This window comes from Ambystoma mexicanum, chromosome 4p (genome assembly GCF_040938575.1).
Source record: "Ambystoma mexicanum isolate Mex_15411 chromosome 4p, UKY_AmexF1_1, whole genome shotgun sequence".
Classification (NCBI taxonomy): domain Eukaryota; kingdom Metazoa; phylum Chordata; class Amphibia; order Caudata; family Ambystomatidae; genus Ambystoma; species Ambystoma mexicanum.
Window position 1 is genome coordinate 11,604,007 of NC_090927.1, and position 18,974 is coordinate 11,622,980.

The window sequence follows — 18,974 nt, forward strand, 5'->3', positions numbered from 1 at the left end:
AGAGAAGCCTGTAACAGGCCAAAGAGGAGTCTGGAACAGGCCAAGGAGGAGTCTAGAACAGGCCAAAGAGGAGTCTGGAACAGGCCAAAGAGGAGTCTGGAACAGGCCTAAGAGGAGTCTGGAACAGGCCAAGGAGGAGTCTGGAACAGTGGCAGCTAGTGAATCTTTATTTGGAGAGGCGTAGATATTTCCCACAAATATCCCAGAGCGAACGAGCAGAGACGGAGCCCAAACCAACAAAAGTGGTTTTGGAAGGCGTCAATCCCCAAGAACATTTCTTGAATAATTGGTTAAAATGGTACATTTTACAGCACACTTAAAGTAAAAAATGGGGTACAAAGATAGACAGTTTGCAATTGGTTTTGTAGGGTAACTCTTAAAAAAATCCAATAAATGCAAGTCACCAACAGTGCACAGGAGCGTTTCCCAACACATGTTCATTTCAATATTTCCAGTATAAAACTATTTTCACGCTGGCTGCACAAATATATACCAGTACTCCCATACAATAACACACACTATTTAATTTTTTTATTTGCATTTATAAAGCACGCACACTGCCCGGCGGCATCGAGGTGCTGTTACACGAGAAATGGATTAGTTACAATACATAGATAAGCGGCTGAGTTACATTAGCCCGCACTATGTTAACATGTGATAACATGGCTTAGTTACATTGCTTAGATAGGTGGCTAGGATGCATTTGCCCTTACTGGAGTTTAGATATGCAGGATTTGTTACAGGTGTGATATTGCAGCAGAGGTTACATGTGCGCTGCATATCATGATTCCATGTCGATAGGATACACTCATGTTTGCTTTGAGCATAATGCCAGTAATGATAATGAAAAAACATGCCCACGCTGGTTCCACCAATATATGTCAGTACCCACCAATAAAAAGAGATTCTACCATTGTAATTCTTAGTTTTCTTATTCATAATCTAATTCCACCTAAGTCGGGTATCTCAACCTGATATCCCGCTCAGCCTCACTGATATGAGCCGGGTATCTCAACCTGATATCCTGCTCAGCCTCACTGCTATGAGCCGGGTATCCCAACCTGATATCCCGCTCAGCCTCGCTGCTATGAGCCGGGTATCTCAACCTGATATCCCGCTCAGCCTCGCTGCTATGAGCCGGGTATCTCAACCTGATATCCCGCTCAGCCACGCTGCTATGAGCCGGGTATCTCAACCTGATATCCCGCTCAGCCTCGCTGCTATGAGCCGGGTATCTCAACCTGATATACCGCTCAGCCTCGCTGCTATGAGCTGGGTGTCTCAACCTGATATCCCACTCAGCTCCGCTGCAATGAGCCGGGTATCTCAACCTGATATCCCGCTCAGCCTCGCTGCTATGAGCCGGGTATCTCAACCTGATATACCGCTCAGCCTCGCTGCTATGAGCCGGGTATCCCAACCTGATATCCTGCTCGGCCTCGCTGCTATGAGCCGGGTATCTCAACCTGATATCCCACTCAGCTCCGCTGCAATGAGCCGTGTATCTCAACCTGATATCCCGCTCAGCCTCATGGCTATGAGTCGGGTATCTCAACCTGATATCCCGCTCAGCCTCGCTGCTATGAGCCGGGTATCCCAACCTGATATCCCACTCAGCCTCACTGCTATGAGCCGGGTATCTCACCCTGTTATCCCGCTCAGCCTCACTTTTATGAGCCGGGTATCCCAACCTGATATCCCGCTCAGCCTCACTGCTATGAGCCGGGTATCTCAACCTGATATCCCGCTCAGCCTCACTGCTATGAGCCGGGTATCTCACCCTGTTATCCCGCTCAGCCTCACTGCTATGAGCCGGGTATCCCAACCTGATATCCCGCTCAGCCTCGCTGCTATGACAACCCAAAAAATAAACAAGAACAATTACTGGTTCAAACAATCCCTAATAGGTTTAAATAGACACTATATTTATTTACAAGATCTGGTAAAGGCAAATGTATCATCATACAACATAAATAAACACATTAAATGACGTGGTACCCAGGGACAGTACCTTGATAATTAGATAAACGTACATAGAGAACGATAGAAAACCCAAAGGGTCTGATTAGCCTTAGCCTTAGTCTTGGCAAGTAGCCCTTGATGGCAAGAATAGCACAAAAGTGAGACGACACAAGAGATGAAGAAGCAGGAAGGGAATGAGGAAACCTCGTAATCTGTGGTAGATAAGATGCAGAGGAACTGTGTTACTTTTTTCTCTTAATGAATCCGTCCAACATAATAAATCCAAATTATTCATTCATTTTGTTTATCTTTGTGATTCCTTGTGACAAACAAACAACAGCGTGAAATTATGATATACAACCCAATCTTGCAATTAGTATATTTCTTTTCAACCCTGCCTTTTGTTAACTAGTATCCCCACTTAAGAACATACTCCTGTTGACTTTGCCATTGAAAATGCCATGCCACAATATGAAAACATGTCCAAACTGGCTGCATCAAAATGCCAGTCTAGCCACATAATAACACCTCATGCTGCTTTACCATAGATTTGTAGTAATAAAATGCCATGTGACAGTGAGCCATAGCTATACTGACTTCACCCAATTGCGAGTCTAGCCACGTAATAATGCATATCATGCCCGCTTTATCAAATATACCCAGTAAAATATACCATGTTACAGTAAGAAATGGCTAGACTGGCTGCACCAAAATGCCATTCTAGCCACATAATAACATTGCATGCCTGTTTTATCATAGATTCTCAAATGGCAAAATCTCAAGGCCACTTGAATTTAGTCCTGTCATGCTGGGACTGCCGCGGCAGAGGCTAAAGCCCCTACAACTCTGGAATTAGCACAGATAAGACTTGCACCATGAGCCTGGGCTGTGCCGACCTGATAAGTATCAGTTGGAGGCACACGCCTCGTGAACCGAGCAATCCCTGACATCACAAAGGTAAGCCGCCTTTGGCTGCTCCTAAATGTCTCTTACTACCTATGTGCCCGCCCCCTTGTACCCTCATCATATGCCTCACTTGCTCTGACGTTATCCCCATGTCTAAGCCCAGCCCATTCCTCCCGCCAGCATCCCTGGCTAATCACCACTTCCTGCGCGGACCACCATCGCTATGCACCACTCGTATTACATGCACTCCGGCACTTGATTCCCCTGCTCACGGAGCCCACATCGCACAGAACAACTCTATCAATGAAGGCGCCCTGCCTGCAGGCCCTGTACAGCTTCTGAGCCCTAGCCCTCGGACATGTGCTGTACCTATCTTGCCCCTGATGCCCAACTCCCTAAGCCCTACTTTGCCCATTCTAAGCCATGCTAACGCTAAACTCAGTCTCATCGTCACCATACCATTGCGCTGCCACTGAGGCACACTACTCAACAAGGCAATGCCACTAACTTATAATCTTCTGAAAACCACCTGAGCGAAACGTGCAAAAGGAAGGAAACCCCTTTCTCCCACCTACGACCCCTCCACTTACCGCACCCTGCCCAACCACCAGCAGTTCACACCAGAAACATGCACCTCAGGCAGCACCTATGTCGCACTCCTAACTCCTCTCCCAGAGACCTGACCCTGGCAGTCTGTCATCTTGCCTCCTGACCCCAATAGCAGCGCTAACAACCGGAGCTCCCCGACTCCCCACGCAGCCTATTAAAATCAGGGCCAAACACCCGAATGGGCGCAGTGTCACTAATACCCCAGGCCCAGAACTAAAATAACCACTTCTCACAAAGCCTCTGCCATATCCAAGCAAGCCACCAGCCCTACTGCCAACCCCCACAAGACCCCTGGCGACCCCCTCACCATGCATGCCATTGTATCAGCATTGAACTGCGATACTACAGCTTCACCTGACCACAATAATCACTTCCTACACGCCTCTCCACTCCAATGCGCCCTGATCAACGCAAGGTCCATCCCTGCACACGCCTTGGACATCAGTGACCTGATTACCTCTCTAAGCCTAGACATCCTTGCCGTCACTGAATCCTGGCTACAGCCTGCCTCAGGCCCGGCCTTCTCAATAGCTGTACCCCAGGGATTTACCATCCTTCGCTGTGACAGACCCGACACCAGGGGTGGAGGAGTTGCACTAATAGCTAGAGATGATTAATCAGCAGGTCCCTAAACAATAATTGAGAACCCTCACGGTCAAACTGCCCATCTCAGACTGACACCGTGACTGCCTGAGGCCCCCGAGAAGCCCCACGAATAAAGGCAGTGAATAAACACCCTGTCTGGCCCGGTCTGTCCTTAAAAGGCCCTCCACTCCAACAGCACCCTCTGGCAAATTACGGCCTCGCCAGCCTGCCAGGCCCAAAACGCACATTATCTATGGCACCAGTCCAGCCCTGCTCACTTACCATACCCCCATCCACATTCCTGCAGCCCTGCTCAATTATGCAGCCTACTACCCCTCTGTCCAAGATCCTGGTTAGGACGCCGGCTAACAATAAGCCTGCACACACCTCCCAAATGCTGACCACCCCATGTATTGGCATTACCAGGAGCGCCAGCCTGGCTGCATACCCCATCCAAATTCCTGAAGCCCAGCTCAATTATGCAGTCTACCACCCCTCTGTCCAATCTCCTGGTTAGGACGCCGGCTAACAATAAGCCTGCACACACCTCCCAAATGCTGACCACCCCATGTATTGGCATTACCAGGAGCGCCAGCCTGGCTGCATACCCCATCCAAATTCCTGCAGCCCAGCTCAATTATGCAGTCTACCACCCCTCTGTCCAAGCTCCTGGTTAGGACGCCGGCTAACAACAAGCCTACACATGCCAAGCAAAGTAAAGACTCTTGACATAGCAAGAACATCTGCCGATACACACTTTGTCCTGCCCTCTTGAGATTAGATAAAGATTGGGTATATTGGGTATGTAGTTTAAACATATTTGCGTTATTATCTTTTGCAAATGAATAACAGATGACCTATGTTGATGCAGGCTCTGTTTGTATAAAAAGCGACACAGTGAACCATTCAGGCACTTCACTTCTCCACTCTCCATTAAATACTGGTCGTGGCTGAACCTGAGATCTGCTCAAGTGTATTGTATGTGTATATTAAAATGTGCCTTGCAATCTTGAAACTCTGTCTCAGGTGTTCTTTTTTGTTTGAATGATAGAGCTTAGAAGTCTCATGCTCCATTGTGGTCATACATGTTCCTGCATTAATGATTCCTTAGAGTGACCCACACACTGACGAGTTTCCCAAAATGGATGAACACCACAGGAAGACGAGATCACTTTTACTCAGTCGGCTAAAGGGGGAGAACTATTTCTCAGCAAAATCAATAGAAGCCTACAACGATATTCTAGAGGAGCATACATTATTCAGACAGACGGCAATGATATTGACATCTGTATTTATGCCAAGACTCAAGACTGCAGTGAACGCCAAGTGATTGCACAACAATAAAAGGATTTAATGCGATCAGAGAAGAATTGAGGGCCATCAGGCTTATGACCCTTCAGAACAGGCATGTCTTGGACTTGATTACAGAAATGGAAGGAGGCACGTGACAAGGTTGTGCCTTCTTGCTGTACAAACCGACCTGCCCACGTTGGAGAAAATGGGGCCCTGACACAAGCTGTAACTATGTTGACAACCCTACACACGAAGATGGCGGATGACGATGACAGAACGGACGGAGATGATTGGTTTTCATCTCTGTTCTCATGGATTCCAACTTGGATGTCAAATGCTGTCAAACTACTTGGAGCAATATTAGTGTTGGTATTGCAAGGATTAAAGTGAGCATACTTACAAGTAAAGAAGAAATCATATGAATTACGACACAAAGTAACCAGACAAGTGGTGAATGTACATATGCAGAAACGCAAGGTAGATGCTTGCTGCAGATGAAAGCATAGGAGGGCTAAGACGGCCATGTTGGCAAGATGGACGCCGGACTCGTGTTGAAACCAATCAAGCCACCTCAGAAACAGACCATGGCTGTGAAGTCAGGAGACACTGAAAACAGCTTCATGTGATGAACGAGGAGGAATCTATCGGCCTTGGATCGGGGATGTCACATCAAGGAATAATCGCAAGGCACAGGTTCACAGGTACGATGGACCTATTTCTCTTACATTGAGCAAAAAAGAAAACATGCGGTGAGATTTCAGTGCCCCAAATTCAGAGCGGCCTTTCTCAGTGAGATTTAGGATAAAATCTTATCCAACTAATGAAGTCTTGGCGCTCTAGAAGCAGCGGGATCAAGATTCTACCTGCAGATTCTGCCCAACTAAGAAGCAGTTCAATCTTTAAAACTTTTGACCCTGTTTTGAACCAGTTTAACAAGTTGCAGGACTCGCCATATTTGAAGCTTCATTGAAATGAAAATAAACATCTACTGCAGATGACTGGTGGGTGGCCCTGCACCGGGGAGATAATGCTTCACTGACGTTTGCTTTGATTAGGTTTCTTAAGGAAGTGTTTCCAAATATTTAGATTGTTTCAGGTAAATATTTTACTGGATTATTTTAAAGTAGGCGCTATTTCACCTATGTGCTAGGAGGGCGGAGGAACAACAGCTAAGGGTCCTCGAGACCCTGTCCAAACTGATGACCTCTCCGGTAACCACTGTAACTCCAAAACCTTTTCAAAAGGAAGTTCCCCCTCGTTCCATCCAACCAACACCTCCCACAAGCCCGACAGCAGCTTTCATCCCACGCACCCCGATGTCAAATCTTCCCACCACAAAGGCCATGTCCTCACCATACAGGGATGAGCCCTCGCACGACACAGGGTACGTGGTTGCTGACTCAGAGAGTGGGGCTCTTGAGGCAATATGTGTGGAACTTTCTATGCTCAATCACGCCCCGATTTCTCCCCCCCCCCCTGAAGGGTCAAATCAAACAATGCAAAAAGAGATCCCTGCAACAGCAACCCGTACAATGCAATCCTGGCAAGAATAAACCGCCTCCTAGGAAAAATTCTCAGCCACCCACACGACAAAGGAGGAGTAGAACCGTCACAAGAGACTTGGCCAATGGAGAACTGAGGACCGGAACACTACATGTCCCATGGACTGATGCCCGTTCCTCCCCCCCAACGGGCGGGCCACTAACTCAAAGTCAGAGAGGGGGGGTCCACTCCTACCTACCAAAATGATCCCCTATTGTACTTCCCAACAAACAACTGGGGTGCCTCCCCTTGGACATTCTCCCATCACTGCCCTCAAAGCAACCAATGGTCCCGTCCCTTCCCCCCTCATCATCCCAGACAATGGCAACACGACCCAGTGCACCTGTAACAGAGCCCAGCGGTCTCACCTGGAAGATGAGACGAGGCCCCCACCTGGAAGATGAGACGAGACCCCACCTGGAAGATGAGACGAGACCCCACCTAGAAGATCAGACGAGGCACCCACCTGGAAGATCAGACGAGGCCCCCACCTGGAAGATGAGACGAGACCCCACCTGGAAGATGAGACAAGACCCCACCTGGAAGATCAGACGAGGCCCCCACCTGGAAGATCAGACGAGGCCCCCACCTGGAAGATGAGACGAGGCCCCCACCTGGAAGATGAGACGAGACCCCACCTGGAAGATGAGACGAGGCCCCCACCTGGAAGATCAGACGAGGCCCCGACCTGGAAGATCAGACGAGGCCTCCACCTAGAAGATCAGACGAGGCCCCCACCTGGAAGATGGGACGAGACCCCACCTGGAAGATGAGACGAGACCCCACCTGGAAATTCAGATGAGGCCCCCACCTGGAAGATCAGACGAGGCCCCCACCTGGAAGATCAGACGAGGCCCCCACCTGGAAGATGAGACGAGACCCCACCTGGAAGATGAGACGAGGCCCCCACCTGGAAGATGAGACAAGGCCCCCACCTGGAAGATGAGACGAGGCCCCACCTGGAAGATCAGACGAGGCCCCCACCTGGAAGAGCAGACGAGGCCCCCACCTGGAAGATCAGACGAGACCCCACCTGGAGAGACGAGGCCCCCACCTGGAAGATCAGACGAGGCCCCCACCGGGAAGATCAGACGAGGCCCCCACCTGGAAGATCAGACGAGGCCCCCACCTGGAATTCATCTGGACTGGACAAGATCACAAGCCCAGGATCTTTCAGCACTTCTCCAAACTTCCAAACAAGTCTCTTGGCCTGACAGAGTGGCCATGTTAAGACCCAAAATCACTCCCTGGAAAGGGAGCATGTCCATTGCGGCTGACTTTAAAGACCTTGTCCACATTAGGTTTGTGGAACTAAACCCAACATGCAACAGCCCTTTTTTGAACTGCACCCGACTATTGGAACTTTTACATCTGCTCCCCGACCTATGTACGGTCTCATCAAGGGAGATTCTTAGCTTGGAACTGCCTACAGTGGGAAGTGTGGTCAATTGGTCACCGATTACTTTTGTTTAACTGGCGGAGCGAATCTTCAAAAATGGTCCAGTCCTCCTACAATTGGGTTTAAAAAAATTAGGGTTTTCCATCCAGCTAAACAACTTTTAACATCTCAGGCCCCCACCCAGAGCCTGACCCAATCACAAGGGCCAAACCAAAAGGCCAGCCTCTTGGCCCCCTCCCCTCTGAGACAGCAGGGTCGATGGTTCCAGTGGGTGGGTCCTGCCCTTAACGCCCTGCAGACCCGAAGTCACAAAACCTTGCATTATTATCTTGGAATTCAAGGTGATATAGCTCTTTCCAACACAACCCTTCATCTATGACAGATCTAATGAGAACAGAATGTTTCTGCCTTCAAGAGACTTGGCTATGCTCTTTCTTCCATCTAGGCGGGTACTCACTCTTCTTCAGACTATCAAACCTTTCCGGAGAGGGGCCGCCCTAAAGGAGGCCTCTGTATAGGAGTGATCGATCTAGACGGGTACTTCCGACTATCAAACCTTCTGGAGAGGGGCCGCCCTAAAAGAGGCCTTTGTATAGGAGTGATCGATCTAGACAGGTACTTCCGACCATCAAACCTTCTGGAGAGGGGCCGCCCTAAAGGAGTCCTCTGTATCGGAGTGAAGGCCCGTTTTGAGTTTGTGGAGTTCACGCTCCATAGAAGGCACAAAAACTTCTTGGCTGTCCAGATAACAAATGTTTGGCCCGACAAGAAGATTTTGATAGCCAGGTTATACAATCCTTCTGGGGCGATCTATCAGCTGCCCTGATTGACATAATGGCCGATACATTTCGTGATTGGTGCTCCCAACACCCTAGAGACCCAATCATACTAACGGGGACTTCAATGCTGATTATTGGAAGTCTTCATCAGTGGATAAGAAGATGGGACTGAAGTCTCTGGGTTGGGACCTTGGTGGGCTGCCTTGGCTGAGGTCGAGCTAACGCCTTTGAGTACTGCTAAGGTCTAAATACAATATACGTGGACAAATGCTCTGTCCACCAGTTCCATTGATTCCATCTTCACCAACCCCAACCTTGCTCCCTGGACCCCTTCACTCTCCCTGAAACCTTCTCCGGTGAGTGCTCATGTGATGCTACTTATGACCCCCGTATCTAGATTAACATACAACCCCTCAGTGAATATTCAAGGAAACAGCCTGCACTGGACAGTGGGTAGCATCGAGGGACACAGTGAGGTTCTATTGCACTCTGCTCTTGACAATGCTGCAATGTTGTCATCTTGTAAGGGCAACTTAGGGGAACTACGACCCATGTTCTGTCCCCCGACTCTAGACTCACTCTCAATCACAACAACGGGGGTAGACGGGCAGCGTTTTTGACTGGGACATCTGGAAAGAAAAGGGAGCTAAAGGGGATATTAAGGAGAGCATGAAGATCCAAATCATCAATGCCGCAAGAACCAACCACAAACATTGGCTCAGCGGGCCCAGACTATCCAAGGCCAATGTGGCTCAGCGGGCCCAGACTATCCAAGGCCAATGTGGCTCAGCGGGCCCAGACTATCCAAGGCCAATGTGGCTCAGCGGGCCCAGACTATCCAAGGCCAATGTGGCTCAGCGGGCCCAGACTATCCAAGGCCAATGTGGCTCAGCGGGCCCAGACTATCCAAGGCCAATGTGGCTCAGCGGGCCCAGACTATCCAAGGCCAATGTGGCTCAGCGGGCCCAGACTATCCAAGGCCAATGTGGCTCAGCAGGCCCAGACTATCCAAGGCCAATGCTGGCTGGAAACGTATTAAGCGTTGGCATCTCATCCGGAGCCATGGTGCCGGTGCCAAACTTTTGGCAGCCTTCTATTGGAGCTCCTCACCACTTGGGTTAGGGAAAAGGGCCTGCTGAGCTGTCAACAGACAGGTTTCAGGAAGGGCTGCGGGACTTCCCATTCTATATGGGGCACAATGTCCTTTCATCGCCTGCTTTTAAACATGAACATTATATCGAATGTGCTCATCGAATTTTTTAGGGGGGGTGGGAAAGGGCAAATAAGGGTTTGGGTGGGTGGGCAAGAGTAAAAAAATAAGTGTGGGTGGGTGTTTGGGGGGACCCCCCCCAAAAAAAAAACAAAAAAAAAAGATGAGCTCATTCGATGGAATGTGCACGTTTAAAAGCCTGGCGATGAAATCACATGGAACCCTATATGGTCCCTCCTCACCCTTACCTCTGACACTCAATGTTACCCGGGAGTGGCCCTATACCTTGGCTTCATTGATTACCCTGCAGCTGTTGACAGCATAATCAGAGCAAAACTCTGGGGAAAGCTGGCAGCATGGGGTATCGACCCTTCACTTCTCTATTTTTTTAAGGCCCACTTCAGTGACGCAAATGTCAAAATGGGGCCCTCTCAGGAGGGGGACGTGTCAAAGTCCATCACCACCACACAAGGTTTGAAACAGGGGTGCCCATTGGCCCCTATATTATATAACCTATAGACGTCAAAAGTAGCCGCAATCCTGAGTATAACGAAGAAATCCTCCCCGCGATATGGAAAGATCAGCCTCCCATGCCTACTTTACGCAGATTATACGGTGATCCTCGACCGCACTCCGCTAGGACAGCAGCAATACCTTAATTCCCTACACACTTGCCTCAGAACATGGCCAACATGAAGATAACGGTCTGTGGGAAGGGAGCCCTTCTTTCATATGGCGGTCGGGGGAAGTAAAGCTGGGACAGGCAACGGACTACCTATATCTGGGAATATCTATTAGACCAGGCCTGTGTCCGCAAGAACCTGGCACTGGCACGTCACGTGGGGTATGGGCCAAACGGCTGTCCCTCCAAAGAACAATCGACTCTCAGGGAGGGGGATCATTGGAGGCCAGAATGATGGCCTAGAGGGCTTCTGTCACTCCATGTCTCTATGCTCTTAAGGTGGCTCCCTAGATTGGAAGCAACGATCCTCCGCTCGTTCCTTGGAGTCCTAGGGAGCCTCCCGGTGGAGGCCACTTGGCTGGAGCTGGGTCTCTCTTCTTTAGGAACATCTTGGAAACTAGCAGCCATTACATTCTGGGCCGAGATGTATTATGATTGTTTGGTCGGCCCGTCTCTGCTTGGACAGGTGGTAGCACATGCAGAGAGGTTCTCCAAGAGCATTTGGTTTAGTGACCTGGATAGACTGGCTGAACAATGTTTGGGGGAGTTGGGTATTGATACGGTTCCCGGGACATGGTTAGATTTCTACCTGTGCAGGATCGAGAGGAAGCTCACCCGTATGGATGCGGGCCAGTCCCTAGATCACCGAGCCGGCCTCCATAAGGTTGAAGTCTATTCCCATCAGGCATTCACACTCGGTACCCCTAAATCTTACTTAATAAAATTACACCTCCTAAAACTAGTGAGATTCATCACTGCCATCCGCCTCCAAACAATCCCTGTATTCGAAAACACAGGGGCCTGGGCTGGGGTTCCTAGAGCCGAAAGACTATGCAGATTGTGTGGCGAGCAAATAGAGTCTACTTGCCTTATTCTGACTCATGGTATTCCGCTAGGCCATCCAATCGAAGGTGTAAAGTTGCCACCATGATATCCCCCTAGTCCATCTAATCGAAGGTGTAACGTTGCCACCCTGATATCCCCCGAGGCCATCCAATCGAAGGTGTAAAGTTGCCACCATGATATCCCCCTAGTCCATCTAATCGAAGGTGTAAAGTTGCCACCCTGATATCCCCCGAGGCCATCCAATCGAAGGTGTAAAGTTGCCACCATGATATCCCCCTAGTCCATCTAATCGAAGGTGTAAAGTTGCCACCCTGATATCCCCCGAGGCCATCCAATCGAAGGTGTAAAGTTGCCACCATGATATCCCCCTAGTCCATCTAATCGAAGGTGTAAAGTTGCCACCCTGATATCCCCCGAGGCCATCCAATCGAAGGTGTAAAGTTGCCACCATGATATCCCCCTAGTCCATCTTATCGAAGGTGTAAAGTTGCCACCCTGATATCCCCCGAGGCCATCCAATCGAAGGTGTAAAGTTGCCACCATGATATCCCCCTAGTCCATCTAATCGAAGGTGTAAAGTTGCCACCCTGATATCCCCCGAGGCCATCCATTAGAAGGTGTAAAGTTGCCACCATGATATCCCCCTAATCCATCTACTCGAAGGTGTAAAGTTGCCACCCTGATATCCCCCGAGGCCATCCATTAGAAGGTGTAAAGTTGCCACCCTGATATCCCCCGAGGCCATCCAATCGAAGGTGTAAAAGTTGCCACCCTGATATCCCCCGAGGCCATCCAATCGAAGGTGTAAAGTTGCCACCATGATATCCCCCGAGGCCATCCATTAGAAGGTGTAACGTTGCCACCATGATATCCCCCGAGGCCGTCCATTAGAAGGTGTAACGTTGCCACCATGATATCCCCCCGAGGCCGTCCATTAGAAGGTGTAACGTTGCCACCATGATATCCCCCGAGGCCATCCAATCGAAGGTGTAACGTTGCCACCATGATATCCCCCGAGGCCATCCATTAGAAGGTGTAACGTGCCACCCTGATATCCCCCGAGGCCATCCAATCGAAGGTGTAAAGTTGCCACCCTGATATCCCCCGAGGCCATCCAATCGAAGGTGTAACGTTGCCACCATGATATCCCCCGAGGCCATCCATTAGAAGGTGTAACGTGCCACCCTGATATCCCTCGAGGCCATCCAATCGAAGGTGTAACGTTGCCACCATGATATCCCCCGAGGCCATCCATTAGAAGGTGTAACGTGCCACCCTGATATCCCCCGAGGCCATCCAATCGAAGGTGTAAAGTTGCCACCCTGATATCCCCCGAGGCCATCCAATCGAAGGTGTAACGTTGCCACCATGATATCCCCCGAGGCCATCCATTAGAAGGTGTAACGTGCCACCATGATATCCCCCGAGGCCGTCCATTAGAAGGTGTAACGTTGCCACCATGATATCCCCCGAGGCCGTCCATTAGAAGGTGTAACGTTGCCACCATGATAACCCCCGAGGCCGTCCATTAGAAGGTGTAACGTTGCCACCATGATATCCCCCGAGGCCGTCCATTAGAAGGTGTAACGTTGCCACCATGATATCCCCCGAGGCCGTCCATTACAAGGTGTAACGTTGCCACCCTGATATCCCCCGAGGCCATCCAATCGAAGGTGTAAAGTTGCCACCATGATATCCCCCGAGGCCGTCCATTAGAAGGTGTAACGTTGCCACCATGATATCCCCCGAGGCCATCCATTAGAAGGTGTAACGTTGCCACCATGATATCCCCCGAGGCCATCCATTAGAAGGTGTAAAGTTGCCACCATGATATCCCCCAGGCCATCCATTAGAAGGTGTAAAGTTGCCACCCTGATATCCCCCGAGGCCGTCCAATCGAAGGTGTAAAGTTGCCACCATGATATCCCCCGAGGCCGTCCATTAGAAGGTGTAACGTTGCCACCATGATATCCCCCGAGGCCGTCCATTAGAAGGTGTAACGTTGCCACCATGATATCCCCCGAGGCCGTCTATTAGAAGGTGTAAAGTTGCCACCATGATATCCCCCGAGGCCGTCCATTAGAAGGTGTAACGTTGCCACCATGATATCCCCCGAGGCCATCCATTAGAAGGTGTGACGTTGCCACCATGATATCCCCCGAGGCCGTCCATTAGAAGGTGTAACGTCGCCACCATGATATCCCCCGAGGCCATCCATTAGAAGGTGTAACGTTGCCACCATGATATCCCCCGAGGCCGTCCATTAGAAGGTGTAACGTTGCCACCATGATATCCCCCGAGGCGTCCATTAGAAGGTGTAACGTTGCCACCATGATATCCCCTGAGGCCATCCATTAGAAGGTGTAACGTTGCCACCATGATATCCCCCGAGGCCATCCATTAGAAGGTGTAACGTTGCCACCATGATATCCCCCGAGGCCGTCCATTAGAAGGTGTAACTTTGCCACCATGATATCCCCCGAGGCCGTCCATTAGAAGGTGTAACGTTGCCACCATGATATCCCCCGAGGCCGTCCATTACAAGGTGTAACGTTGCCACCCTGATATCCCCCGAGGCCATCCAATCGAAGGTGTAAAGTTGCCACCATGATATCCCCCGAGGCCGTCCATTAGAAGGTGTAACGTTGCCACCATGATATCCCCCGAGGCCATCCATTAGAAGGTGTAACGTTGCCACCATGATATCCCCCGAGGCCATCCATTAGAAGGTGTAAAGTTGCTACCATGATATCCCCCAGGCCATCCATTAGAAGGTGTAAAGTTGCCACCCTGATATCCCCCGAGGCCATCCAATCGAAGGTGTAAAGTTGCCACCATGATATCCCCCGAGGCCGTCCATTAGAAGGTGTAACGTTGCCACCATGATATCCCCCGAGGCCGTCCATTAGAAGGTGTAACGTTGCCACCATGATATCCCCCGAGGCCGTCCATTAGAAGGTGTAAAGTTGCCACCATGATATCCCCTGAGGCCGTCCATTAGAAGGTGTAACGTTGCCACCATGATATCCCCCGAGGCCATCCATTAGAAGGTGTGACGTTGCCACCATGATATCCCCCGAGGCCGTCCATTAGAAGGTGTAACGTTGCCACCATGATATCCCCCGAGGCGTCCATTAGAAGGTGTAACGTTGCCACCATGATATCCCCCGAGGCCGTCCATTAGAAGGTGTAACGTTGCCACCATGATATCCCCCGAGGCGTCCATTAGAAGGTGTAACGTTGCCACCATGATATCCCCCGAGGCCGTCCATTAGAAGGTGTAACGTTGCCACCATGATATCCCCCGAGGCCGTCCATTAGAAGGTGTAAAGTTGTCACCATGATATCCCCCGAGGCGTCCATTAGAAGGTGTAAAGTTGCCACCATGATATCCCCCGAGGCCATCCATTAGAAGGTGTAACGTTGCCACCATGATATCCCCCGAGGCCATCCATTAGAAGGTGTAACGTTGCCACCATGATATCCCCCGAGGCCGTCCATTAGAAGGTGTAACGTTGCCACCATGATATCCCCCGAGGCGTCCATTAGAAGGTGTAACGTTGCCACCATGATATCCCCCGAGGCCATCCATTAGAAGGTGTAACGTTGCCACCATGATATCCCCCGAGGCCATCCATTAGAAGGTGTAACGTTGCCACCATGATATCCCCCGAGGCCGTCCATTAGAAGGTGTAACGTTGCCACCATGATATCCCCCGAGGCGTCCATTAGAAGGTGTAACTTTGCCACCATGATATCCCCCGAGGCCATCCATGCTTAACTTTTTATAACACATGAAATGTCACCTGCGATGGACGCACGAGGAAATGCGGATGTTTTTAAATGTTAAGCTGTGTTAATAAATATATTTTATGCTATGTATGTGACGGTGTAAAATGGTTTTAAATGTAACCAGAGGCAACTAATTAAAAGTTCAATATTTCTTAGGCTGTGACAGGCAGGTGGGGGCCTCTAGACTTATGGCCTGCACGGGTTCAGTGTGCAGAGCGGAGAGGAGAGGAGGGGTCACGATGGGAACCCCCTTTTTGCAGTCAGGAAATCTGCACATGTGCTAGAACATGGACGTGCATCGGTTGCACGCGCACGCACTGCAGCACGCACCATTCCCACTGTTTATTAAATGCAGAGCGCACCTGCACAGCCAAGGGCTTCAGTGCGCTACAAAAGCGGCCGCCACTTTCCCCGCATCGCCAAAGCAGCGACTGGAGAGTTTAGCTCCATGAAGATGCAAACTGCGGGCGGTAAATGCGCCACTTCAAGGCGCAAAGTGGGCAGGATTTGCCGCAGCGCAAACACAGCGTGGAGTAAATGCACCGAAATCACTCGGGGGTCCCGTGGCCCCCAACAATGGGGGCTAGACCCGCGTTGCCACCAATGAGCGGCAACTCCTCAAACTCTGCAAGACCCCCTAGGATCCTCCCGCTTAATAAAGATGTCTTACCTGCTCTCCCCCCATTACCTTGAGGGGTGCAATACAGCATAGGGAGGGGGGGCAGATATTGCATTCTACCCTTAGGTAAAAGGTCACCTTAAAGTCGCCTCCGTGGATCCCCGAGGCTGAGCCCCAGGAGCAGAAAGCAGCCGAAAAACCCTCGAAATGAAAGTGAAATTGAAAGTGCACTTGTGCAAGAGTGAGAAGGAAAACCCGGCGTGGATCCGGCCTACCAGTGGCCCGGCGGCCTCCTTTACCCCCTGCAGGGCCCTCCCATCCGCGCTGGTGTAGAATCCGGCCCGGGGTTTCCTCTGCACAGGGGCCCCCCTCCAGGCAGATTCCCCGTTCGTTTAAGTGGGGTTTAGAAAGCGCCCACTGTGAGACGCGCCCACTTCAAAAGTATTCTATTTGCCATTCTTTCAATAAGTATTCCAAGTGCAAAGTGTTTTTTTTGTTTTCTTATTTTATGCAGTTTATTACAAACTTTTAAAATACATTTGATTTCATATCTCCTGTCATTCACATCTTTTCGGCTCGTTGCAAAATCTGCACTTAAGCTTTAATTTCTCCACAAGGATTGCATCTCTTTGCCATATGTGGCGCGCTCTGGTGTTTACTTGGGACCGCCTCCAGGCAGCTGGATGGCCTACTCGGGGCTTTGCATTCATGTATGTCCTGATTCCCAAACACGTGCACCAGGCAGCCCTTCCGCTCAGTCTGTTACATAGTCAGTAAGACGGGCAGGTTTCCCACGCCCTGTTCTCAGGGGGTACCTCCTGCTGACGTCTCTGGTCGGAGTGCTCTGACCTGGTCCTCCATGAGCAGGAGAGTCCATGGTGGGGGGTTTCGCCCCCACCGTCGTCGGGTGCCTCTTCGCCCTCTCGATCATCAGTGCGGTCCCCTCTCGGCTCACACAGTCTCTTGAAAAAACTGGCATTCCTGCTCACCGATGAAGCCGTCAGAGGGGGTCACCATAGATCCCTTAACCGCCACGACATCCAGAGGAGCGGGTTCATATGTGAGGGAGAGTTTGCCCTGTGGGTGACGATTCCTTACTAGCACCTCATCCCCCAGGGCGATGCTTGGGGGTCTCAGACCTCTTCTGACATTCTCCGCCTGCGTCCTTGCCAGTCCGTCTTCCTCCACCTGTTCGTTGTCAATGACAGCAGGCTCACGGGCCCCCACCTCCGGTATGACGTCTCTCGGGCATCGTTGGAATAGAGCCTCTGCAGGTGCCACCCCAGTTGATGAATGGGGTGTGGTCCGGTACCCCCGCAGGAACACGTACAGGGCTCGCTGTAGGCATTCGCCCTTCCCTTGGGCGATCCTGAATACTTTATTGAGAGAGCGCATCATGCGCTCTGCCTCTCCGTTGGCCCGAGGCCAGAGCGGGGTGACCTTCCTGTGCTGAATACCATAGTCCCTCAGAAGCTCAGCAAAGCTCTCGCCCTGGAAGGGTGCCCCATTGTCGGAACAAAGAACTGAGGGTAGGCCATGAGTGGTAAAAATCTTCTCCAGGGCTATCACCATGTCACCAAACGCCACCGACTCTATGAACTCAACCTCAGGATATCGAGACCACTCGTCCACCACCACCAGGAAGTGAGTGCCTCTTGATGTGGAACCAAAGTCCGCATGCACCACTTCCCATGGTCTAGTCCCTCTCGGCATTGTCTGGATGGAAGGCTCCCGCTGGGCCGGTGACGCGGCCTGGCACCACACACACTATGCCACAAACTCCTCCACTCTCCGCTCCAGCTCCGGGAACCACACCTTCTGGCGGAGCCGAGCCCTCGTCTTGGGGGCCCCTTGATGACCCTGGTTGCCAAGGCAATAACCTGTGGAATCTTGGTCTGTGGCATCACGATTCTGTCTCCTCTCAGCAAGAGCCCCGACTCCGAGAAAGCCAGCTCTTCACGCACTCGCCACAGCTGCTCCAGAGCCACTCTAGCCTCGCACGTTCTGCGGTCCAACGCTTCCAGCACTGTCCTCCAGGCTCCCTGCTGCATGGCCACCCTCAGGATGGCGAAGCACTCGTCATCTTTTCGACGCCAGCTCCAACTCCTCCACCTGCATGGAGTTCGGGGTCGCCATTTCTACGACCAGGCGAACGTGTTCATCGGCCTCCTCTGCCGATGTAGATGCCTGAGTGCCCCCACATGGATGTCGAGAGAGATAGTCCGCAGCATTGTTGGCACCGGGTCGATATATTAACGAAACACCATACTCGAGCAAGGTGAGCATCTAGCGCTCTATTCTCACTGGTGGTCTGGAGGAAGAGCCAGCCATGATGGGCAACAGCGGTTTGTGGTCCGTGACGACGGACACGGGTCGCCCCAGAATGTACAGGCGAAAGTGGCTACAACCCCACAAGACCGCCAAAGCCTCCCTCTCGATTTGAGAGTATCTTTGCTCGGTGTCAGAGAGCGCCTTGCTCGCATACGCTATAGGACGAACCTCCTGGTCGCTCCCCACCTGAGTGAGCACCGCCCCCAGGCCATAGGGGCTGGCATCCACGACGATTTCCGTATGCAGGCTTGGATCGAAAAATAATTATTTATAAGGGGAGGAAACCCGGTATACAACTAACTAACAGGGAGTTAGTAGTGTATACTTTGTCTATATCCGGGAGGACAATGATAAGTTTAAAGGGAGACAAAGTCAAGATCCAGATGCTAGAGGTCCATGGACTTATACGCTCAACAAAG

The 18,974-nt window shown here is 51.0% G+C and overlaps 1 protein-coding gene across 2 annotated transcripts in view; it reads right to left on the reverse strand.

Annotated features, from left to right (window-relative positions):
- LOC138452919 (NACHT, LRR and PYD domains-containing protein 3-like) overlaps positions 1-16,430 on the reverse strand; it is a 467,379-nt gene extending 450,949 nt beyond the window's left edge. Inside the window, exon 1 of one of the 2 annotated variants that reach the window (XM_069605268.1) lies at positions 16,363-16,430. Coding sequence is in view for 1 of the 2 variants with exons in the window: in XM_069605267.1 (XP_069461368.1) it covers positions 16,276-16,290 (15 nt within the window). In the remaining variant the exon portion in view is untranslated. Of the gene's footprint in view, positions 1-16,275 lie in introns of both variants that reach the window. The other variant, XM_069605267.1, reaches the window with a different exon arrangement.
- Positions 16,431-18,974: the final 2,544 nt, after the last annotated feature.